A 26,259-nucleotide genomic window follows, 5' to 3' on the forward strand; every position below is an offset into this window, starting at 1 on the left:
AATATCATAGTATATATTAACTAAGTTAAATTTAAATTAAAAAAATAAAAATATACTAAACTAAAATAATGAATAGACAATCAATCACTCTCTCAATTGTGAATATGCTTAACTGATGGTTTACTTCAAAAATTTCTATCAGGCTGTAAAAATGAAACAACAGTCAATAGGAGTATCTTTGATTTCCATGAACAATCAATTGGAGATGAGACTGATCAAGTAATTTGGTAATACAAATTATGTATTAATTTTTGTTTTAAAAAGGGAAGAAGAAAGACATAACTCTTTACACATATACATGCACATTTATCTGGCAATGGGGGAAGAAAAATAAGTCTTTTAATACCATAATTATTGGGACACCAGGGTGGCTTAGTTGGTTAAGCATCTGACTTTGACTTGGGTCATGATCTGACAGTCCCAGGATGGAGCCCGGTGTCGGGCTTCCCCACTCAGCAGGCAATCTGTTTGTCCCTCTCCCTCCGCCCCTCCCCCGGCTCATGCGCGCTCAGTCACACACATGCACACTCTCTAATAAATAAAATCTTTAAAATAAATAAATAAATACCGTAATTATTGCAGAATCCTCCAAATTAGATTCTTAGTCACTATTGACCCCAAGTTTACCTAAACTTACAGAACCATGCTCTTGGATTATTTTTTTTATTATTTTTTTTAGATTTTATCTTTAAGTAATCTCTACACCCAATGTGGGGCTCGAACTCAGGACCCTGAGATCAAGAGTTACATGCTCTCCCAACTGAGCAGCCAGGCACCCCTGCTCTTGGATATTTTAAAGCAAAGGAAGACATGCAGAATCAAGTACACTTTCAAACACTCAGTACTACATAATTACATCATCTTAGCAAATTAAAAAGCACCATGGAAATTTAAGGTAAAATATGAAAACTACAGAAAAATCAACAGTTCCCAGAGAATTGTCTGTAATGCACTGTATCAACAATCCAACCTGGGTCTTTCGGTTCTCGTTTACTAAGTGCTAGACCTGTTATCTTTCCAGATACCCCCCAAAAAGTGACAATTCCAACCCAAATAAAGCCCTATCCCAAAAACAGAAGGGAAAAATATTAAAATATAAACCTGTTGGTTGCCATGAAGTAAGAAGTCTGTGCTAAGTCCTTGCTTGCTAAAAAAAAAAAAAAAAAAAAGGGGGAGGGAGGGAGAGGGAAAGAAGTTATTAGTTCCATTCATTCTCCATTATTTAGTGAGCATTTAATATTTCCAAATAGAGAACATAATAACGAATAAGGCAGACTTGGTCCCTGACCACCTGATGTTTAACATTCTACAAAAGAAGACAAATCAGCAACTTTTAATTATAATAATTATGCTACTTCCAGACCTAGGAACTCAAGCTTTACACTGCACATCAAGTATTTGAAGTACTTGTTTAAAATGCAATTCCTGGACATCCTTCCTAGAGTGTGACTCAGTATGTTTAGAGGACACATGCATTTTTAACAGGTAACCTAGAAATTCTGATGCAAGGGTTCACTGAAAAATACTGAACTAGAAGATGAACTAATTTGGAGGCAAGATCAGACCCAAAATACCTTTGTATATTTGGGAAAAGTGATCTGTGCTTAAAAAAAATTTTTTTAATGGAGTAGCCTGTGATTCAGACCCCAAAACATCAAATAACATAAATTACTTGATATACCACAATGAAGAAGAAAAAAAAAAAAAAACACATCTCCCCTTTCCCAAAAAACTGCTCTGGGTAATAAAGTAAATTTATAATTTTCCTTAAAAGTCAGTCTTTTCAGTATCAGCATATATCTACCTTTGTTTAACCTTATCCTTGCTCAATGTAAACCTTCTAATGCTTTCTATCTAAATATGTCCTTAAACTGCTATTAGATACTTGTCATTTGACTTTATGAAATCTGCTCCAGGCTCTGACAAACATTGTCAAGAGGCTAATTCTCTCTAACTGAAGATCACCTAAAAACTTTTAAGAACCCAGCAGAAAAATCCCAAGTTAGAAACACTCATTTTGACTTAAGCCAGGTAATCCTTTCAATTTAACTTCTAGCCAAAGCAGCTATGTTATATATTTGTCCACCATAAATAAATCATAGCCATTAAATGGTAAAACAATTTAAAACAGCCATTTCAAGTTGGGATTCCTTACCTCGAACCAGTTGAGTGCACTTTACCACATGTGTATGTGGGTGATCAATTGTTAGTTCAAAGCCTAAAAAAAAAAGTACTTTAGTTAAAAAGCTAAAGATACTGGAGTCATTTTATACTTCTTTTATCTGAGTCATCATTAAAGGCCTCCCTCATTTTCCTCTCCAAAAATTACTGTTCAGAGGCTAAGAGGGTCACATAACACATATAGCACACTCTTCTCTAAGACATATTATCTTCACAGACAATCATATTTTGCACTAAATAATAAAGCTAATGCAGTCTCAAGACCCCTGGGGAACCAATAATCTCTAAACAGAAAATTATTTTCAATGAACAAATGATTCATGCAAATTAGATCTAACTGGCTTCCACATTAAAATATTAAAATTTATTCCACCAGAAAGATATCATTTCCCCCTAAAATACAGTTACTCTGAAGATAATTTAAAGTAAAAAGGTAATTAACAGAAATTAACTTCAGAGATAAACTTTGAGTGCTCACTTTGGCAGCATATATGCTAAAAAAAAAAAAAAAAAAGATAAGCCTTGAAGAATTGTGTGTACAGATAAAAAATAAAATACAGGTGTACCAACACAACTCATACCCAGAGAAGAGAACAACAGCCCAAGAGAACTAGAAAAAAATCTTTATTTTCCAAATTTGCTAAGGTTTTAAAGGTAGTATCTCTGATAAAAATAATAATAGATAATCATCAGGGTTGCCCATCAACCGCTAGCAATGAAATTTCTCCACCTCCACTCTGCTGTTCTAAACACTGATTAGAGGTGTGCCTGGGTGCTCAGTCCATTGAGCATCCAGCTCTTGGTTCCAGTTCAGGTCATGATCTCATAGATTGTGAGATAGAGCCCCATGGAGCCCCGGGGTAGGGAGTGTGTTTGAAGATTCGCTCCCTCTGCCCCTCCCTCCACGCAGCTGCTCACACGTGTGCGCTTGTTCTCTCTCTCAAATAAATAAATCTAGGGGCGCCTGGGTGGCTCAGTCTGTTAGGCATATGCCTTCAGCTCAGGTCATGGATCCTGGAGTCCCACATATGGCTCCCTGCTCAGCGGGGAGTCTGCTCCTACCTCTGCCTCTCACCCTGCTCATGCTCTCTTTTTCGCTCTCTTTCTCAAATAAAATCTTTGAAATAAATAAATCTAAAAACAAAACAAAACTACATGACCGCTTTAAAAAAAAATAAACTATTACCAATTTTAAAAATATACGCTGTTATCTAAATATAATGACAGACAAACGGATCATAAAAATCCGTGAAAGGAAAAAAGTTCTTTAGTTTCTGCCATTATTTATCATAAATAACTGACAAACCTTCCAAAACAACTCATGAACGTAGAATTAAAAAAAACCTGCTAACTACTATTCCAAAGGACGGCTATACCTGACTTCTCTCTATGGTGTAGGTCAGGGTTAAACCGCATTCCACAACCTCTGTAATTTGCAAAAACCTTCACCAGAGATTTTCTTTCTGCTTCCTATTTTGCAAATTTTAAAATTTTACATTACATACATTTCTTAATATTTTAAAGGAAAATAAATTTACCTAAAGTCTGCAGAATTATGCTTTCTAATATCACCAGATCTTGAACTTGTTGCAGGTAAGCCTGCAGGTGAGAAGACATAAATTATTCCCCAAAAAGGCACAATATATAAAGTGTAAACAATTCTAAGTCCTTCCAAGAAAACCAAAGCAACAAAAGGCAGGGATGAAGTTAAGAGGTAGCCTAGGAACTGAAATGTAATCCTTCTCTATTTAGCACAAATTTTCCTCTTAAAAGAAGAAAAAAAGTAACATATTAAGAAATAATACTTTATTCATAATTAGCTACCAAAAAGGCACCAGAGATTTAGTTCATTTTCAAGACTAACATTTTAGGTTTTAAAATCATGTGATGTAGACACAAGATAATTAAAAATACATACATCTTTTTTCAACATCATCAAAATACATTTGTAGACCCTACAGTACTGCAGGCAATCTCAAACATCTGACTCCTGACGAACCTTCCCATCTGAGGTAATACTAGATGTCTAAGAATTAGAAGAAGAGTTCAAAGGAAAAGGGAATAAACAACAAAAATTTCTCTGATTTGTACCAGCCAATACTGTAGCCACTACCCATACATGGCTACTGAGCACCTGAAATGTAGCTAGACTAAATTGAGATGTGCAATAGAATATATGACAAATTGGGGCACCTGGGTGGCTCAGTTGGTTAAGCGTCTGCCTTTGGCTCAGGTCGTGATCCCAGAGTCCTAGGATCAAGCCCCGTATCAGTGGAGTCTGCTTCTCCCTCTCCCTTTGCCCCTCCCCCACTCATGCTCACGCACGAGCTCTAATAAAATCTTTGGTTTTTTTTAAAGATTTTATTTATCCGACAGAGAGAGACACAGCGAGAGAGGGAACACAAGCAGGGGAAGTGGGAGAGGGAGAAGCAGGCTTCGCACCAAGCAGGGAGCCTGACACGGGGCTCAATCCCAGCACCCTGAGATCATGACCTGAGCCGAAGGCAGATGCTTAACGACTGAGCCACCCAGGTGCCCCATAAATAAAATCTTTAAAAAAAAAAAGAAGGGGTGCCTGGGTGGCTCAGATGGTTAAGCCTCTGCCTTCAGCTCATGATCCCAGGGTCCTGGGATCAAGCCCCACATCGGGCTCCTGGCTCGGTGGGAGGCCTGCTTCTCCCTCTCCCTCTGCCTCTCTCCCTGCTCATGCTCTCTCTCTCTGTATGTAACTCTGTGTCTCAAATGAATAAATAAAAATCTTTAAAAAAAAAAAAAAGAAGAATATACGCCAAATTTTGAAGACTTAATTTAAAAATAATAAGGTAAATGACCTCATTAATGTTTTAATATTGATTTTACATTGAAATGACAATATCTGGGATTAAATAAAACATTAATAATAATATAAAATATTACAATTAATTTCACTTTGTTTTTTTAAAGATTTTATTTATTTATTTGAAAGAGACAGCACAAGAGAGTGAGCACAAGCAGGGGGGAGGGGCACAGAGAGAGGGAGAAGCAGGCTCCCCACTGACCAGGGAGCCCGATGTGGGGCTCCATTACAGGACCAGGACCCCAGGATCATGACCTGAGCTGAAGGCAGACACTTAATGGACTGAGCCACCCAGGGGCCCCAATTTCACCTTCTTTTAAATGAAGATTTTATTTCTAATGAAGATTTTAAATGAAGTTCAATGAAAAGTTAATATTTTTTATTTATACATGACTCCCTCTATATTTCTATTGGACAGCACTAGTCTAGAACTTTAGGAGAATGAGACTTGGGGCAGGAGTTAGATCTATATTGTAGTGAACTTTCCACCTAATTTTACAATCTTGAACTAAGTCCAATAAGGACTTAAACTATGCTAGTACTCCTTTCCATATAGTGAATAAAATATTTTCCTCTAAGATTCCCCATCTCACGAGGAATAGAAACTCAGGTAAGAAATTATATAAATATACTTCAGAGAAAAAAAGTGAGAACTGTTTTTTGTTTTACTTTGTTAAAACAAAATTTTGTTTCATTTGGTCAGTTCTACGGACCAATAGCATTTACTAGTCTAAAACCTAAATAAAAATCCAGGGCAATAACTCAACAAGAGCTACTGCTGTACGTGAGAGAAAACAAAGGGAAGTCAAGACAGTATTTTGTGAAACAACTCACATAATTAGGAACTATTATCAAAATAAAGGGGCGCCTGGGTGGCTCAGTCAGTTAAGTGTCTGACTTGTCATATCAGCTCAGGTCATTATCTCAGGGTTGTGGGAATCCACATTTCACAGGAAGTCTGCTTGAGATTCTCTCCTGCCCCTCCCTGCACTCTCTCTCCTCTCAAATAAATATATCTATAAACAAACAAGCAAACAAATAAAATAAAAACAACCCCCTAAAAGAACCATTTTCTCCAATATAATGAAAACATGCAAATTTATTTACCTATCTGATACAGGATGACTCATGCATCCATTGTAAGAGACTTAAATAATCTATTAACAGAAATCCAGAGTTTAAACACTTATAAATGTCAGACCTCAAAATTTCTCACAATTCATCACTCCCCAACAACAGACTTCTAAAGCCAGGACAGAGTTTCCCATCTTTAAGAAAGTCAAGGAAGGATGGAAGGAAAAAAAGCTGTATGTACATGCATAAGTTAGAGGTCTGACAGAACATATACTGGAATTATAATCAGCAGTATCCTGCTAGGAGGAAGGAGAGATGGGCTTTAACTTTTACTTCAAATGATTCTTAAATGTTTGGGTTCTTCTATAAATAAGCATATATAACTTTTGTAATTTCTTTAAAAGTTAAAAAAAAAATGAGAGGACTCATTTTTTTTTCAAGAGTCCATACAAAAATTTATTGGTAAGAATATTATTCATGGAACACCTGGGTGGCTCAGTCAGTTTAGCATCTAACTTCAGCTCAGGTCATGATCTCAGGGTCCTGGGATCGAGGTGAGTCAGCTTGTTCCTCTGCCCCACCCCAGCTCGTGGGCTCTCTTTTTCAAATAAATAAAATCTTAAAAAAAAAAAAGAAAAGAAAATGGAGAATAAAATGGGAAAGTATTTGCAATATAAGTAGAGAAGACATACAAAATACATACATGTGTAGCTATTCATAGAAAAGAAGCTAGAAATAATGATTCACTTATATACCCGTGGTCCAAATTATATCTAGCTAATACATTTTCTTCTTTGTTTTTTCTGTATTTTCCAATTTTTCTATAATGAATACACTTAAGTTTTGCCATAAAGTTTCTAATGTTTTTGTAAAGGAAAAACAAAAACTAAAAATTTAACAGCCCCCATTCAGACTTCAGTAAATCAAAATTACAAAACTAAGCTATCATCAAAATAAATAAAAACAGATATGTATAATTAATCACCTACCTCACTCCTAGTATCAGGAAGTGATTCCTGCGGATGGAGACAAGCATGTGCTACCTTGATGACGTGTTCCAATTTTTTTGGTTGCTCCTCTACTTTAGCCGCTAGAAATAAGGCCGCTGGAGCCACAGACTGGATGGAGAGAAAACAAATCACATTTATTATTTATTCCTAGATCAAGGTAGATCTAAAAAAGAACTAAGTATCAAACCAAATTCCCTGCTTTCCTCAACTTCATCACTTCTCGTTAATGCCTTTTCTTCTCCTTAAAATGCCTTCCCCTCTCCTATCCGTTAATCTACATCCACTCCCAAAAAGCAATCCTTCAACAAACTCTCATTAAAAGCTATCTATGTGAGAAACTACTAGATATAAATAGTTGGCTTTCTATTTAAAATGAGGTTCTTGGGGCACCTGGGTGGCTCAGTCCTTAAGCGTCTGCCTTCGGCTCAGGTCATGATCCCAGTGTCCTGGGATTGAGCCCCGCATCGGGCTCCCTGCTCAGCGGGAAGCCTGCTTCTCCCTCTCCCACTCCCCCTGCTTGTGTTCCCTCTCTAGCTGTGTCTCTGTCAAATAAATAAATAAAATCTTTAAAAATAAATAAATAAAATAAAATCAGGTTCTTTCTTAAGTTTATATTATATCATAACCCTCTATATACTTTTTTTTTAAAGATTTTATTTATTTATTTGACAGAGACACAGCTAGAGAGGGAACACAAGCAGGGGGAGTGGGAGAGGGAGAAGCAGTTCCCGCTGAGTAGAGCCCGATGTGGGACTTCATCCCAGGACGCTGGGATCATGACCCGAGCCGAAGGCAGACGCTTAAGGACTGAGCCACCCAGGCGCCCCTCTATATACCTTTTTTTAAAGGAGCAAATTGAAAGTAGATTAGTGGTTGCCAGGGGCTAGAAGAGGAAAATGGGAGTGACCACTAATGTATTAGAAGTTTCTTTCTAGGGCAATGTAAATTTTGTGGAATCAGATCATGGTGATGGTTGCACAACTTTATGAATATATTAAAAACCACTGAATTGGGGCACCTGGATGGCTCAATCAGTTAAGAGTCCGACTCTTGGTTTTGGCTCAGGTCATGATCTCAGGGTCATGGGATCGAGCCCCATGTCCACCTCCATGCTCAGCAAGGAGTTGGCTTGATATTCTTTCCCCCGCCTCTCCCTCCCCCTCTGCTCCTTCCCCTGCTCAAGTGCACTCACTCTCTCTAAAATAAATAAATAAAATCCCTAGGGCGCCTGGGTGGCTCAGATGGTTAAGCGTCTGCCTTCAGCTCAGGTCATGATCCCAGGGTCCTGGGATCGAGTCCCGCATCGGGCTCCCTGCTCCTTCGGAGCCTGCTTCTCCCTCTGCTTCTCTCTCTCTCTCTCTCCCCCCCTCTCTCTCTCCGTCTCTCATGAATAAATAAATAAAATCTTTAAAAAAAAATAAAATAAAATCTCTAAAAACAACAAAAACCCAGTGTACTGCACACTTTAAAAGGATAAATTTTTTTTAAAGATTTTATTTATTTATTTGAGAGAGAGAGCATGAGAGAGAGCATGAGAGGGAAGAGGGTCAGAAGGAGAAGCAGACTCCCTGCTGAGCAGGGAGCCTGATGTGGAACTCGATCCCGGGACTCCAGGATCATGACCTGAGCCGAAGACAGTTGCTTAACCAACTGAGCCACCCAGGCGCCCAGGATAAATTTTATTGTATGTGAATTATCTCAAATATACTTATAAATGGGGGGAGCACAAGTCTGATTAAAGAGAATCCAAAAAATAGTATTATATTCAAGATGTTATACAAAGGCACCCAGGGGAAAAAAAACAAGCCAACACACAAGTACACAACAAATTCAGTCACTAAACAATGTAAGAGATTAGAGCAATATGACATAAATGTAGCCTGGTAATGATCTGGGAAATCTCAGGAAGAACTTCTATTGAATCTTTTTTTTTATTTTTTATTGTTATGTTAATCACCATATCTAATCCATCATAACTAATCATCATTAGTTTTTGATGTAGTGTTCCAGGATTCATTGTTTGTGCATAACACCCAGTGCTCCATGCAGAATGTGCCCTCTTTAATACCCATCACCAGGCTAACCCATCCCCCTACCCTCCTCCCCTCTAGAACCCTCAGTTTGTTTTTCAGAGTCCATCGTCTCTCATGGTTCGTCTCCCCCTCTGACTTATTCCCCTTCATTCTTCCCCTCCTGCGAACTTCTATTGAATCTTAAGAAGAATATTTCAATGAATTAAAGATGGCAATGGCAAGAACCAGGAGTCAAAGAAATATAATAAATAATTTTATATAATTTAAATATCTATTTCACTTTACTGAGTAGAACTAACAAGCATTCTAATACTTATTTATATCCCTGCTGCTATATGCTATTTTGCTGGAAGAGATTTTTATCCACAAATCCAATTCACAGTAACAATTCTTTTTCTTCATATTTGTTGCAGCTGTATGAAGCAAACTCCATATATATGCCTAGACCTTAGGATAAGCAAAGCAGAACCAGAGGAAGATGGGCATGAACAAGATGTGAGGAATCAGAGCAAGATGCACACTAAATTGAGTAGGTGACATAGAGAATGGGATGTGGAACACAAAAGATCTTTAGCAAGATAGTGACACTGAAGATTTTAGAGAAAAGTACATAATTTAAGAAACATTTTACAAATACATATCCAGGGGCCTGGATCATGGGATCATGACCTGAGCTGAAGGCATTTTACAAATACATATCCAGCCTGGGTGGCTCAGTCATTGAGCATCTGCCTTTGGCTCGGATCATTGTCCTGGAGTCCCCATCAAGCCCCACAGGACTCTCCTCTTGGAGAGGATTCTGCTTTTCCCTCTGCCCCTCCCCCCACTCTGCTCTCGCGTGCGCACATGCTCTCTCTCTAATAAAATCTTGAAGGAAGGAAAGGAAGGAAAGAAGGAAGGACAGACAAGACATATCTGGTCCTAGGAAGGACTAAAAGGAGGAAATGAAACGCATTAAAAGTTATTTAAAAAAGAAAAAAAAATTCGCAATCCAGGCATTAAGAAATAAAGATAAGAGTAGGCATTAGCAGTAGAAAAACGGGGGGAAACCACAGGCATGATTTTAGAAAATTAACAGGGCTTCACTAAATCTATTTGTATGTATTTGCATACAGAGAAAAAAAATTCTAAAATGTCAACAGGATTATCACTGAGCAGTTAGCTACAGGAATATCATCATTTCCTCCTTTATTGTCTGTTTATTTAAAAAAAAGATTTTATTTATTTATTTGACCGAGAGAGAGGGAGTGAGAGCAGGAACACAAGCAGGGGGAGTGGGAGAGGGAGAAGCAGGCTTCCCACCGAGCGGGGAGCCCGACGGAGGGCTCGATCCCAGCACCCAGAGATCATGACCTGAGCCGAAGGCAGATGCTTAACCAACTGAGGCCATCCAGGTGCCCCTCTCTGTCTTCTTTTAATCTTATGATGACTATATACAGAAAAAACAGTTAACACTAAAAATTAACAAGACTTTGTAACTGACTGGAAAAATCAGGAAGGAAAAGAACTACTTAAAGACACGACTAAGATTTTTAGCCTACAACTTTGCCTTTAAGGAGCTAAAAATATATTCTAAAGGCACAAACTAAGGGGTGCCTGGGTGGCTCAGTTGATTGGGCGTCTGCCTTCGGCTCGGGTGGTGGTCCCGGGGTCCTGGGGTCGGGCCCTGCATCGGGCTCCCTGCTCGGCAGGAGCCTGCTTCTCCCTCTCCTTCTGGCTTGTGCTCTCTCTCACTAGCTCTGTCACTGTCTGGCTCTCTCTCTCAAATAGATAAATAAAATCTTTAAAAAAAAAAAAAGGCACAAACTAAAATATGGTATACAAACAATGGCTAAGAAGGCAAGATAATAACTCATTAAGTGAAAAACTGCACGAGATAAATTTCAGTTTAATTTTTGCACAGTCAACCATGTAAATACTCATTGCTCCTCATGGAATCACTTACCAAGCCAGTTTACCAAAGCACTTTCCTATCAAAGGCAATTTCTAAGAGGAATTCCTACACCAGATAAGAATATAAGATTTTCTCCATTTTAAAAAAATAAAAATAACACCCAATATTTATTTGTTATGTACAAGCACTTTGTAAATTAATTAATTTAAATATTAACTACTGAGGCGCCTGGGTGGCTCAGTTGGTTAAGTGTCCAACTCTTGATTTCGGCTCAAGTCATGATCTCAGGATCGTGGGATCAAGCCCCGAGCTGTGCTCCTGGGCTCCGCACTCAATGGGGAATCTGCTTGATATTCTCTCTCCCTCTCCCTCTGCCCCTCCCCTGCTCGTACTCTAATAAATAAATAAATAAATCTTATTAACTACTCTAGGAGATGGGCACTATTACTGACTCCAAAGAGATGAGAAAACTGACGCCTATGGTAACTTACCCGAAGCCATATAACTAGTAAGTGCAAAAAATCCAAGCCTAGACATATCTGACTCCAAAGCCCATTCTCTTAACCACTAAGCTTGACCCCTTAAGGATAAGCTAACCAGAATACACCCAAAACAAATCTGTTAGGTATTACAATATAACACCCAATTTTATAATATAGGAAATACTACATAAACACACCAAATTGCTCACCATTAATTTTACACTCCCTCATTTGAAAATATTTAAGACAGTACATTTAGAAATACAATTCATGAGGTTAATTTCTTCTCAAAAAGAGTAATACAATGCCAAAAATTAAATGAAAATTAATCACTCATTTAATCATGTCCACTAAAGAAATAAAATTTATTTCCATTGAAAAACAAGTTCTTTATTTTCCAGGGTGTTGGAAATATACTTTATCTTGATCTGAGTGGTAGTTACATATACATACAATAATAATAATACTAATGCAAAAAGTAATCAAGTTGCACACTTCAGATTTTTGTGCTTTACTGTTAAACCTCAATAAAAATTTTTTAAAAAAAATTTTTTTAAAGGCAAGAGTTCTAGGCTCCAAAACACTATGAACAAAGAAATAGAACAAAATGAGAAAAGTATTCACAATACATGAAATACAGCTCTAATATATGAGAGCTCATATAAATAAGAAAAGCAGAACAAAAGAGCAGCAGAAAATCAACAGTCAATTTTTAAGTCAATTCTTCAATTTCATGAGAACAAAGACCTAATAGGTGTAAGAAGCTCAACTTCACTAATTGAAAAAAATGTAAATTAAGAAAATAATTTAGGATGCCCTCTATCTTGTTCACCATTGTATCCCAAGTGCTCAACAAGTAGTTAAAACTTAATATTTCCCGGGGCACCTGGGTGGCTCAGCTGTTAAGCGTCTGCCTTCGGCTCAGGTCATGATCCCAGGGTCCTGGGATCAAGCCCCACATGGGGCTCCCTGCTCAGCTGGAAGCCTGCTTCTCCCTCTCCCACTCCCCCTGCTTGTGTTCCCTCTCTTGCTATCTCTGTCTCTGTCAAATAAATAAATAAAATCTAAAAAAAAAAAAAAACTTAGTATTTCCTGATGTAATAAATATTTGTGAGGATGCAGAGAAAAGGACCTTCTCTTACAGTGCTCGAAACAATGTATACTGATAAAATCTTTCAGTAGGGCAAACTGACACAACAAAAATTTTTTAAATGCAGCCCTGTGGACACAGTAATTTTACCTATAGGAATTTATATTAGAACAGTCACGTGAGTCATACACCTTATGTACCAATTTTATATAACATTATTTATAATTACTAAACTAGAAACAACCCAAATATCCACCAATAGGGAGGTGAAATAAATTATGGTAACCACACAAAGAAATACTATGTGGCCATTTAAAATACAGCTGACCCTTGAACAACACTGGTTTGAACTGTGTTGGTCCACTTATATGCAGATTTCTTGTCTATAAATACAGTACAGTACTGTAACTGCATTTTCTCTTACGATTTTCTTTTCTCCAGCATACTTTTTTGAAAGGATACGGTATATGATACATATAACATACAAAATATGTGTTAATTATATTATTGGTAAGGCTTCTGGTAGTTAACTTTCTGGGGAGTCAAGAGTTATATGGAGATTTTCAACTGTGTAGAGGTAGGTACCCCTAACCCGCACACTGTTCAAAGGTCAACTGTAATGAAAAACCACTATGAAAAGATATCCACTATATACTGTTAACTGATAAAGGCAACTCACATTAAGAGTAGCATAGTAAGAAGTTACTTTTTAACAGAAATACATATATACTAGGCATGTGTACACAAAAACGTCCAAGACACTATATGACAAAACATTTATCCATGGTTACCTCTGGAGGGTGGGATTACAGAGGAGTGAAGCTTTCTACATTATACGTTTCTGTATTAATTTTTACCGTAAACATGTGTTACCTTTATAATGAGAAAAAAATAACATGAAAAATGCACAGAAGCTTGACAGGACCAATATCAATGCCACAACAATGTATTCAGTCCTCTCAAATTTGAACTTGGATTTATCACAAGTCTTAAAACTAAGATATTAAAGGGTGATATTTTTGATCTGTTAATTCCAGAATGTGCCTAAAATCAATTCTGTAGAGAGGATCAACAATCCCAAATTTTAAAAGTCACTGGATTTGGGAAAAGGTCATGTCATCCACTGGAATCTCTCTGTATTTACTGGGTAAGTACCAGATCACTCATCCATTCAAGTTAACCAAAGCTGCTTTGGAGGATACACAGAAAAGTGAGTCTCTGTCCTTGCTAAGCTTAATACCCAGGAAATAAGGAAAAATATAATTTAAAAGATATAAGTAGGAGAAGTATATAATATATATGTGCATAAAGTAGACAAATTGATTTGAGATGTATTTTATCCTGGATTTCAAATCTTTACCATAATAAAACGAAAGACATGAAGAAAACGTTCAGAACTGGCAAGACAGCTATGGACTTCCTCTTCAAATTTCATTCTTTATCCACTACCTTCTATTCTAGAGCTATCAGACAGATATCCTCATTAAATGCTTTTTCTCTGTCTTAATAAAGTTGCTTCTTGCAATCAAGGTAAGGCATGGCTGGAGGTAAGAGGTCTACGGGTAGGAGAAAGCCAAGTGACTGGATAATCAGTAAAAATTGGGAATACTTAATCCACAGATCCAGGGCGCCTGGGTGGTTCAGTTGGTTAAGCGACTGCCTTCAGCTCAGGTCATGACCCTGGAGTCTGGGGATCTAGTCCCGCATCAGGCTCCCTGCTCAGCAGGGAGTCTGCTTCTCCCTCTGACCCTCCCCCCTCTCATGTGCTCTCTCTCTCTCTCTCATTCTCGCTCTCTCAAATAAATAAAATCTTAAAAAAAAAAAAAATGCACAGACCCAAAGGGTTTCCAGTGCAGTTATTGCCAATACTGAGTATGCCAATATCTTACATTACAACAGCAGTATCTAGCTCCCTAGCTTCTCTTTCCATGGCATTAAAAAAAAAGAGTTCAAAGCCTATCATCCTAAAGGTAAGTCTTAAACACTTTTCTTCAAAATGTAACCTTTAAAAAAAAAAGAAGAAATATTTGACTCACTAACCCATATGAAGTATTCATCAGGTTTAGTCCTATTACTTTGTGATTTTATTAAACAGATAGTCTTACCTGCAACTGGGATATCACTATGCACTCGCTTCCAAGTCATTTATAATAATGTTAAATAGGACCATTTCAGGTATCAAAACTGAAAATAGCACTATTTACAATTCTGTCCAGAAAAAAAAATCCCTTTATTACTATTATTTTTCCTGTCTTAAAAGTCACCCCCATCATCACATAATGTGCCTTCCCTCTCCAACCAGTCACTGATTGCAATTATATCAAAGGCTTTTAGAAAATCTAAATCGCTTACATTTACTTGTTTTCCTGTGGCTACATTATTACCACTTCAAAAATTACACTTAAATTAAGCATCAACTCCCCTTTAATGCTCCTTTAATGTAAGTGTTCAATAATGTACTTCTTTATTAAAGAATCCACCTATTCTAAGGATGCACTAAACCTACCAAATAACTACCCAGTTTACCAGAAAACTGGAAGACTGGATTCAGTGTGACACATAATGAAAGTGATCAATCCTATTTTCTAAACTTCAAATCCCAGTTCAGCCACAAAGATCAACCTCCTCACCCCCCACACACAGGAAGTTGTTGGAATCAATACCAAATGATTATACCATACCAAAAAAAAAAAAAATACATATATATATATATATATATATATATACTTACGCTTCGATGGAACTGTGTAAAGGACTGAATCATGTAGAATCGATGCATGTATACTATAGCAGTGTTGATAGTCAATTGTGAACTAAAATGTTAAAGTTAAGGCCCCAAAACAGGCAGGCAGAACAATTCCCAAAAATACAACCTGTAGGGTGCCTGGGTGGCTCAGTTGGTTAAGCGACTGCCTTCAGCTCAGGTCATGATCCTCGAGTCCCGGGATCAAGTCCCGCATCAGGCTCCCTGCTCAGCAGGGGGTCTGCTTCTCCCTCTGATCCTCCCCCCTCTCATGGCCGCTCTCTCATTCTCTCTCAAATAAATAAAATCTTTAAAAAAAGAAAATACAACCTGTATATCCTCCCAAAAGGACCATGTAGCCAAGCATAGTACACGCTTCTAAATGAAAATCATACTTAATTTTCCAAATTAAAGAGCAAATCCGTTTTCTTTCACCAAATTATTAACCACCAATTGACACTTAACATGATGCCTTACACACAACCGGTATTCAATGTGTAAATTTGCTGAGTTGATAAACAAGCTTCTTAGCACATGTGGATCGAGGACCCTAAACCTGTCACTTGCCTCCTGAAAATCCTGCAGTGTCTATTCATTAGCTCAGGATATCTCTTCACACGACTTATAACACCCTTCCTGATCTGGCCCCCAGCTATGACTCTACTATCTCCTCACTCTCTAAGCTCCAGAAATTAACTTCGCAGTCCCACTTGTCTGTGGCAACTAAGCCTTCTCATATGGTGATCCCAGGGAGCAGAAACATTGTGGAATGATGTGATAGTCATTCACTGACAAAATTTCAAATGCCTTACTTCTAAAGCCCTCAGAAGACAATGTGGGTTATTCAGGGAAGAGGTTGTGGTCCCAAGATGTCAACAACCTTAATAACAATATACACATAAAAAAGAACTAGGTGTACTGAAACAGAATTTCAAACAAAAAGCTTAATTTAGTACTGATCCAATGCTTAGGAAACAAACTGGATATCCGCAATAAAGAGGACACCTCTTTTGAGGTGAGCACAACTTTAAGATACAACAAACATACAGCCAGCCACACACTTAAATAGGAGCTGCATCCAGAAATAATTTTTCAGGGGGCGCCTGCGTGGCTCAGTCGTTAAGCGTCTGCCTTCGGCTCACGTCATGATCCCGGGATTCCTGGGATCCAGCCCCACATCGGGCTCCCTGCTCGGCAGGAAGCCTGCTTCTCCCTCTCCCACTCCCACTGCTTGTGTTCCCTCTCTCGCTGTGTCTCTCTCTGTCAAATAAATAAATAAAATCTTAAAAAAATAATAATAATAGTAATTTTTCACTGCCAGAATGGAAAGAACTTTAAAACTATATAAGCCTTCTCTGCTGCAAGATGAGTATATTTTCTGACAAAAATACTTGAAGGGGAAAAAAAAATCACTAAATTACCTGATCTTTGAAATGTAAAGAAAACAAATACACATTAGAACTCTGCGTAAAAAATCAACAGTTTGTAAATGGTTTTTTAAAACTTTAGATCCCTGGGTCTATATCCTTACCAACAGAAACTGACATCCTTCCTTCCTCTTAAATTTTATAAAGTTTTAACAGTAGCTACCATTTGAACATGAATGTCAAGCATTTTCTTAGGCATAGAAATTACGTGCATGGTTTATCACTCCATTTTACAGACTAGAAAACCAAGAATTTGACAGATTTCTTAAACAGCTAGTAAGTTGAAGGAACGGATTTTGAACCATAGCTGGGGCATTGATTCTAAGCCACCCTCTCTTCATAAGTAAGACCTACAGGTCTTGAATTTCTCAAAACTCTTTACACGCTAAGTTCAAGAGGCAGCCATCAACAGTGAAACCTCCACCAAACCCCTAGGGAATAGCGGAAAAGTAAAATTTCTAAGTCACCAGACCTGGAGACCAGAACACAACGAAAGGGGACTAGGAAGGGCTGGTTAAAACACAAGCTGCGAAGGATACGAATTCCCAGCAAAGCTGGTGGCACTGGCAGGCGAGCGGGAAATTAACTCCGCCTCGCTTCCGCGACGCAAACACTGAATTTCAGCCCGCCCCATCGGAGTCTCTCCCACCTAGACATTCAGCCCCTGCCCACCCGCTTCCCTCTTCCGTCCCTGACAGAGCCTGAGGCCTGGACGCCCGAGCAAGGCGGGTCTGACTCCAAGGCCGGAGGCCTAGGCCGCAAGGATACACGTTAAGACGTTGTCCCATGTCCTGGAGCAGATTGGCCGCCTGCTGGCGATGAGAAAGTTCTTTATCTGGGTCCAGGCCAAAACGACGGGATGGGCTATTTTCCAGCTGTTCTCGAGTGAAATACCACCGTTTGTTGTTGTTCTTCCTCTCTCCCTCCATAGTGCTTCAACCAGAAGGCAGCGGCGGAGGCTGCAAGCACTTCCCAGCGTCACCTAAGCAGCGACACACATCCGCTCTGCGGGGGCAACTGCGACGTGACGAACTTCCGCTAAAAGGTGGACGGCTAGGTTGTGACAGGCTTCCGCAAAGGAAAGCTAGTTAAAGAGTCTACTTCCGGAATGGGCCTCGCAACAACCTGTAGCCGAGTTAACAGCCAGTAGGCGACCAGGAAAGACCTTGAGTCTAGGACGCAGGCGCCAGTCATGTGACCCTTGGGAGGGGGTAGAAGTTCTTGTTCGAAACCACGCTTCCTCCCGCGAGAGCTGGGTTTAGCTTTCGCGTGGTGGTCGAGGTGGCGAGGCAACTGTTGTGGCGGGGTAAGGCGCCCGCCCACGCGCCCCTCGGCGGTTCCTCGGAGAATTTCGTTTGTGGCGGAGGTGGCGGTATAAAATGGGGGAGATAGCGAACTTGACAGAACAGGTGAGACTGTCAAAAACTGAAAAAAGTAATCAAAGAGAGTGTCCCTATCGTATATGGTAATATAAAGCAACTAGAAAGCTCTTACGTTGTTGGTAGCAGTGTAAACTACCCATTTGCAAAGCCGCTTTACAACGTTTATCTAAAGCCTTGAAAAAATTCTTATGCTTCGCCACAGTGATTCAACATAAGGGAATGAAATTTAATTAATAGTGTTAATTTAGTGATTATCATGTTCCAGGCACACTGTTGACTCTTAAATATACTATTTCATTTAAAAGGCACAACCCCTGGAGGTAGTAACGTTTCAATTCCCGTTCTGTGGACGAGCGAACTAAAACTCCTTCATTGTGGAAAGCGTCTACCTCCACCTTGCACACGTAAGAATTTGTAAGTTACTGTGCTCCCATCAGATACCCCAGCTGAACGCCTGATGCCTGTTTGAGCCTGGGCAAGATACCTAACCTCTTTGTGCCTCTTGTATAAATGTAAATGATAACAATAGTACCCTACGTTTTAGGTTGTGAGGATTAAATAAGATATAATTAATTAAAAGCCTTTATAATAGTACCTAGCACATAGGAACATAGAAAACATTCAGTAGATGTTATCATAGTATTTATTCTATTTATATTAAAATTTGAGTTGTATGCCTAGCACCTACCTAATACAGTCCTGGCCCTAGTAGTTAATAAATGTTTGTCAAATAAATGCTCACAACACACTACAGTAAAGAAACCGGGGCTTGGGGAAATTAAGTAGTTTGCCCTACACTACACTGCTTGTTAAGTGTTGATTTTTAAATCAAGTCTAATTCCATTGTTCTTTCCATTCTAGCAAACTGTATTCCTGCTTTCCTGAAACAATTTACCTTGATTAAATTGGGGTAGGGGTAGTATTAGAAGCCTTTGTCTTTTATAATATTTTGAGTTTTTTCATTTTAGACATGGCTGCTCCCACTCAGTTTGATTCTAATTCTCAGAAGTATTCCCTTCCATTTCAGGCCCTCCTTTGCCATATACTACCTATAATTAGCATTAGCTACATTTTACTCCAGAAAAATTGAGGTTCAGGAAGATTTAAATGACTTATTTCAGGTTATAACATGTAAAAAATTTATGATTTCAAACTTCTAACATCTTGTTTCTTTTAACAGAATAAGCATTTTTTTCCAATTATGTAGTCATATTTTTTTAAAAGATTTATTTATTTATTCGAGAGAGAGAATGAGCTGGGGGGAGGGGGAGAAGCAGACTCCCTGCTGAGTGGGGAGCCTGACCTGGGGGCTCAATCCCAGGACCCTGGGATCATGACCTGAGCCAAAGACAGATGCCTAACCAACTAAGCCACCTAGACGCCCCTGGTCCTCCACTTAAACTCTAGGATTGATGGCTCCATTTTGAATTTGCTCTCCTGGCTGAGTATACCAATTTTCCAAGAAAAAATTCTGTTATCTTAAGCTCTAGGCAATGCAGGTGGTAATCAATGGCTTGCTATCCTGCCTGTGTAATTCAGAGAAAGGAAGTATTCTTTGAGAGGATAAATATTTGAAAGTAGGAGGCAGTAATACTTGCTAAACAAGAGTTTTGAATCAGGCCTGGACTCATCCCAGCTATTCTTTTTTATTTTTTTAAACCCTCAACTATCTCTATGTGTACAGTTCCACAGGTCAGCTATATTCACATTGTTATGTAACAGGTCTTCACAACTTTTTCATTTTGCAGATCTGAAACTTTATGTCTATATGCTTCATTTCCCCCCTCCCAGCCCTGACACCTCCCGTTCTACTTTATGTTTCTATGAGTTTGACTGCTTTAGATATCTTATGTAAGTAGAATCATACAGTGTTTGTCTCTGTGACTGCCTTATTTCACTTAGTATAATGTCCTTAAAATTCCCAGCTCTTCTTTTAACTAGCTGTGTGATTTTTTTAAAAGATTTTATTTATTTATTTATTTGAGAGAGAGAGCACCTTCAGGGAGAGTGGGAGAGGCAGAAGCAGACTCTCCGCTGAGCAGGAAGCCAGACGTGGGGCTTAATTTTAGGGCCCAAGATCACGACCTAAGCTGAAGGCAGACACTTAACTGACTGCGCCACCCAGCTGCCCTTAGCTGTGTGATCTTAAATGTCATCTCTGCATCCTGATGGGACACCATCTGGCACACAGTAGGTGTTCAGTACATGTTTATTGTCAAAATAATGTTAGCCTTCAGATAAATTGCCCTTAAAGAACAACTGACAAAAATCTTAAACTAGAGGAATTTTCCTTTTTTTTCTCTTCTATTTTTTAATTTAAATAGGACTCTGGGGCGCCTGGGTGGCTCAGTTGGTTAAGCGACTGCCTTCGGCTCAGGTCATGATCCTGGAGTCCCAGGATCGAGTCCTGCATCGGGCTCCCTGCTCGGCGAGGAGTCTGCTTCTCCCTCCTATGCTCCCCCCTCTCATGTGCTCTCTCTCTCTCTCTCATTCTCTCTCTCAAATAAATAAATAAAATCTTTAAAATAAATAAATAAATAGGACTCTGTTTCCTATAAAAGAAACCTATCAGGCTACTTTTCCTATTCACTGGACTAATCTTGTTGTGGATACAGGATTATACCATATTTCACGGTTTGATCTTATTTTGCATTGTGCTTATGAATGTCATATTTCAGCTATATCAAACATTACCATCTACTACTGTTAAAATAATTTCTTTACAATATTTATATAGTCTCCAAATTAAAGCATGAAAAGATGGTGTGAGGGCGCCTGGGTGGCTCAGTTGTTAAGCATCTGCCTTCGGCTCAGGTCATGATCCCAGGGTCCTGGGATCGAGCCCCACATCGGGCTCCCTGCTCGGCGGGAGGCCTGCTTCTCCCTCTCCCACTCCCCCTGCTTGTGTTCCCTCTCTCACTATGTCTCTCTCTGTCAAATAAATAAATAAAATCTTTAAAAAAAAAAAAAAAGATGGTGTGCCATTTGTAACTATTCCCAATTCCACATTCAGTTGATGTCATGCTGATAGCTTGAAATTGGCCATGGTGTGTGTGTACTGGTAAATTATTAACAACCAGCTATCCAGAAAATTATTGTATCTGTATTTATACATACATAATTTCAAACATGAACTTACTGATATAAAGGATGTGTAGCACACATTTATAAAAAATATACAATCTTTATTATAAATTTCGTAGAGCCAGTTGATTCTCATAGAATGCTTTTGCTCAGTTTTGCCAACTTCTTGATTCAATAACCAACCTGTGATTGCATTTGACAAATGAGAATAGTTTTTTTTTTCAAAGATTTATTTATTTGAGAAAGAGAGAGCATACAAAGGAGGAGCAGAGGGAAAGAAAGAGGGAGAGAACCCCAAGCAGACTTCCTACTGAGTGCGGAGCCCCATGCAGAGCTCGATCTCAAGATCCTGAGATCATATATGACCTGAGCCGAAATCAAGAGTCAGGTGCTTAACAGACTGAGCTACCCAGGCACCCCAGCAAATGAGAATAGTTTTGATTGTTGGTTGACATTTTCATTTGCATTAATCAGTAAGATAAAAGTGAAACAATAAGGGGCCAAGCATGGAGCCTGCTTAAGATTCTCTCTCCCTCTCCCTTTGCCCCTCCCCTCTCCAAAAAAAAGTGAAACAGTGAGACTTAAGTTGGAACTTATTTGTCAGTGATTGAGCAACATCTTTGCTGAATTGGATAATAGTTTTTGAAAACCGGAAGAACCTTTCAATTTTTTGTGCTCTTGACAATGTAATGGGCATAGACACAACATACTTTTAAACTTAATCTACATTATTTACATACTAAGTCAAGCTTTTGTTTGCAGCATTTACCATTTCTGTAGTCTAAATTCTCCCGTTATGGCCAGTTTCAAGCTACCAACATGACATCACCGAGCATGGACTTGGGAAGAGATGAACACACCATCACATAATATTTCCTCCATATAGATAAAATAGACAGGGACTTCTGGTTTCCAGTCTGATATGTAAAGAGCTTGGAAGTCATTGCTTCTGTTCTTATAACAACAACAACAAACCTGAATAAACTGAAAATCATCAACCCTTGTTAGATCGAGCAGAGAATTAAGGGGACAGGGCAAACCTCTACCACAAAACCTGGAGAGACAGGCAGAATCAGAAGAGGCAGAACAGAGACCCATGGCTTACTGAGAGCAAAAACTACTATTGAAACCAGCAACTGATAGGAATACATAAAAGGCAATTGACTAATTGCTGGAGACTGAACTTGGCCTAGATTGAGAGACTAAAAGCAAACAAACAAAAAAAACCTTTTGAGGGCCCCCACACTTTCATGAGTTTTACTTCCAGGAGCCCCATAGGTCTTAACTATGAAGATTGGAGAAAAATCCCCTTGTCCTTCTGGGAGGGAAAGGGAAAAAAGAGCTACTTAGACCCAGAGAATTCAGTTGTCCTTAACAAAAACCTGTCCTCAGTGGAAGCTACTTAACAGAGCCTAACCAATGTAGGAAAAGGAAAATAACCAACTCCAGCATTTGTAAGGGTCACAGTCTGGAGGGGACAAGCTCACTAAAAAACTGAGACCTGATATGATTATAAAGCACTTTCCTCACCTGTCCCCCTTAACACTTCAATAGATCTCCTATATAATAACGGGATTACAACAGAAAGAACTACAAACTCAGACCCATTTAAGGAGTGTGTAAGGAAACCCATAGACAACAGGGGAGACAAAGACGTCAGAGGAAATTTTAGCCTCTGATACCTACAGCCATAGCAAACAGTTAACAGCAACCAAACCCGCAAACAGTTAACAGCAACCAAACTCACAAACAGGAAACAGCAACCAAACTCCCAAACAGATAAACGTAAAACATCCATTCCTTTTACCCAATATGTCATGTCTAGCTTCCTGCAAAAAAAAAATTATAAGGCACGCTAAAAGGCAAAAAATACAGTCTCAAGAGACAAAGCAAGTATCAGAACCAGAGTCATGGCAGAAATTTTTGAATTGTCAAACTGGGAATTTAACTGATTAATATGCTAAGAACTCTAATGGAAAAAGTGGACAACATGCAAGAATAGATGAGTAATGAAGCAAAGAGATGAAAACTAAGAATAAAAAGGAAATGTTAGAAATAAAAAACCCAGGGGCGCCTGGGTGGCTCAGTTGGTTAAGCGACTGCCTTCGGTTCAGGTCATGATCCTGGAGTCCGTGGATCGAGTGCCGCATCGGGCTCCCTGCTCAGCAGGGAGTCTGCTTCTCCCTCTGACCCTCCCCCCAAATCATGTGCTTTCTCTCTCATTCTGTCTCTCAAATAAATAAAATCTTTAAAAAAAAAAAAATCTTAAAAAAAAAAAAAAAGAAATAAAAAACCCATAACAGGGTTGCCTGGCTGGCTCAGTCAGTAGAACATGTGACTCTTGATCTTGGAGTCGTGAGTTCAAGCCCCAGGTTGGGCCTAGAGCTTACTTTAAAAAAAAAAAAAAAAGCCCACTTGGAAGGAAATGAATGCCATTGATGGGCTTATCAATACACTGGACACAACCAAGGAAAGAATCAGTGAGTTTGAAGATATATTAATCATTTGGGAAGACAACTTCCCAAACTGAAAAGTAAAGAGAAAAAAGAATAAAAACAGCAGAATATACACATACAATAGATATAACTTCATGAGCATAGATAATAGTAAAATGTAGTAAAATAATTAGAGATGAGTTTTTAGTATTTACTACTTTTATTTTTCATCTTTATTCAATTGTAAGTTTAGATAATTTTAAATAATGGCTTGTTTAACAACCAGCTTGCAAAATTCCTGAAAATTTAAGAGGCAGCTCAAAAATCAGTATGAACTGATTCAACACACCACTGCTTGAAATAACTTAAAGACTCATCGGAAGTACTATATTCACATTTAAATACTGTTTATGTTTCCATTATATGCTGAACACTATGCTAAGGAAATTTGCATACATTATCATTTAATTCTTATGACTCTGAAATAGATACCATTGCCATTTTTTAAAAAGGCTTAACCTATTCAAACTCAGATACTGAGAATATGGCAAAACTAATATTTGAGCCCAGGTCAGTGCTCTTTCTATTCACTGCCTTCTGAAACTTACAGTATAAAAAAGACTGGGGCAAGAAAAAGGGTAACTGGCACTTGATACCTCCGTTTTTCCAAAGTTATTTAGCCCACTCCCACTCTAGCTCTGCTGTGAACCCATAAATCCTGTGTCTCCTTAGACAAAGGGAGTGTTAGTCATAGTAATTCTTTAGGGCATTACCATGGTTACCAAACACAGAGTCCAGTGCTCCAGCCTGAATGTTCCAGAAGAGGACGGGGAAGAGTTGAGATGGCCTTCTTCAACTTGTATCTGTTGGGATATCAAAATTCCTTTCGGAACAAGAAAAGGGACACAACTGAAGAAACAAGTAAGGGGAATATAGGGTAGAGGATTAGAAGAGCTTCTTGGCCATTTCCTTTTCTACCTTGAGTTAGAGCTTTATCGCCCATAATTAACAATTACACCGGTCACCAGTTAAAATTATGGAGTAGGGAGATTATCCATTGAGTTTCCCTCTTCTGTCATTTAATATCCATATTAAGACATTCAATCTGTTTAACTGAATAAATGTTCATTATTATTCATTTGCTCATTTAGTTAACATTTACTAAATACAGTTTTGTGCCAGGCTTTCTGTTGGTGACTGGGGATGGATGGGATAAGATCGCTGCCATACAGTGGCTATTGGATAAAGATAAATATGCAAACAAAAAATTTGCAATATAGTCTGAATAAATTAAATATGGTAAATTAAATATGGAATGATGTGGGACCACAAAAGAGGAAGTACCTGATACTATTGGATTTGAATGAGCACAGGAGAATCCTTTAGAAAAGACTTCACACAATGCTGCCAGGATGATGGGAGTTCGCCAAGTAGACAAAAAGGGAATATTGCACAGACCAAGGAACAGAAGGTTGAGAAAGAGCCATATTCATTGAACTCCAAGTCCTTGGGTACAGATAAAGTGTAAAGAAGACAGGTGCTGGGAAGTAAGCCTTGTAAACTTGGCAGGGGCCAGAAAATTGATGCTATTAGCCATGCTAAGCATTTTAATTTTATAGGGAACCACTGAAGGATTTTTAATAGGCAGTGAGTAAATATCTGATTGTATTATACCCACAATGCCTAGCAGTGCCTAATACATAATGCTCTAATGCTCTAATACATAGAGATTTAATATATACTTGTAGGTAAAAAATTAATAAATGATATTTGAATGACTAAAACAGGAAGTTAGAGGAGGCTTTGGAGGAGATGTGACAATTGGTTAAGGTCTTAAAAGATAAATTGTTTGAAAGCACAGAAATAGAGGAGAAAGGGTATTTCCAACAGAATGGAGAACATATGTGAAGGAAAAAAAGTGTAGGCAGGTACTAAAGCAAAGTTTTATTGGGATGAGGATAGGGGGTAACTGGTAAGTATAAAACACAAAGTTAAGATTGAGAGAGACTAATATTGTATAAGACTCTATCAGGCACTTTCTATCCTTTTTCTAATGACAACAAAGCTCTGTTTTACATATCCAGCTTTCAGGTAAGGTTTGTATAAAGGGTCCCACTGGTGGACCCTAGAAATCCCCCTAATAGCCCCACACCAGCCCTCCCCCGTTGGCCCCCACCTGTCCTAGCATTATGCCATGGGGCTGCTATTGTTTCCAAATAAGAAGCTCTTCACCCTCTCTCAGAGAAACACACTTGACCTACTCCATAAATTTTCCTTGTTTCAAGAATAGGCCTCTCCTGGCTGTTCCAACCCTGCCTGCCCCTACCAGATGGGACTTCTCACTATGAGAGAACTGAGCACCAAGCCTGGGGTTTTCCTACCCAGTTCGCTACCTAAACTCTAGTAAACAAGACTTGGTACCAATCCAAAGAGGTCTGAGTCTCATTTCTAATTAATTTCATTGTAGGCTGGGCAGAGAGAAAGACTTCACTTTATTAAAGTATGGGGCAGGGGCACCTGGGTGGCTTAGTAGGTTGAGCGCCCAACTCTTGATTTCGGTTCAGGTCATGCTCTCAGGGTCGTGAGAT

The 26,259-nt window shown here is 38.7% G+C and overlaps 2 protein-coding genes across 3 annotated transcripts in view; one reads left to right on the plus strand and one right to left on the minus strand.

Annotated features, from left to right (window-relative positions):
• CCNT1 (cyclin T1) overlaps positions 1-17,768 on the minus strand; it is a 32,892-nt gene extending 15,124 nt beyond the window's left edge. The window contains exons 1-6 of the mRNA XM_028125710.2: positions 17,539-17,768; positions 15,332-15,413; positions 7,081-7,209; positions 3,720-3,780; positions 2,156-2,218; positions 1,102-1,147 (exon numbers count right to left, since the gene is read on the minus strand). Coding sequence (XP_027981511.1) covers positions 1,102-1,147; positions 2,156-2,218; positions 3,720-3,780; positions 7,081-7,209; positions 15,332-15,413; positions 17,539-17,699 — 542 coding nt within the window. The 5' untranslated portion in view covers positions 17,700-17,768. The remainder of the gene's footprint in view (positions 1-1,101; positions 1,148-2,155; positions 2,219-3,719; positions 3,781-7,080; positions 7,210-15,331; positions 15,414-17,538) is intronic.
• A 249-nt stretch (positions 17,769-18,017) lies between these two features.
• Positions 18,018-26,259, plus strand: part of SPMIP11 (sperm microtubule inner protein 11) — a 34,800-nt gene continuing 26,558 nt past the window's right edge. The window contains exons 1-2 of one of the 2 annotated variants that reach the window (XR_015768852.1): positions 18,018-18,179; positions 18,458-18,566. Coding sequence is in view for 1 of the 2 variants with exons in the window: in XM_028125725.2 (XP_027981526.1) it covers positions 24,514-24,592 (79 nt within the window). In the remaining variant the exon portion in view is untranslated. Of the gene's footprint in view, positions 18,180-18,457; positions 18,567-23,922; positions 24,593-26,259 lie in introns of those variants that run through there. The other variant, XM_028125725.2, reaches the window with a different exon arrangement.

Source organism: Eumetopias jubatus, unplaced genomic scaffold (genome assembly GCF_037043125.1).
Source record: "Eumetopias jubatus isolate StellerSeaLion01/CBP00866 unplaced genomic scaffold, mEumJub1_p1.0 scaffold_8, whole genome shotgun sequence".
Taxonomy (NCBI): domain Eukaryota; kingdom Metazoa; phylum Chordata; class Mammalia; order Carnivora; family Otariidae; genus Eumetopias; species Eumetopias jubatus.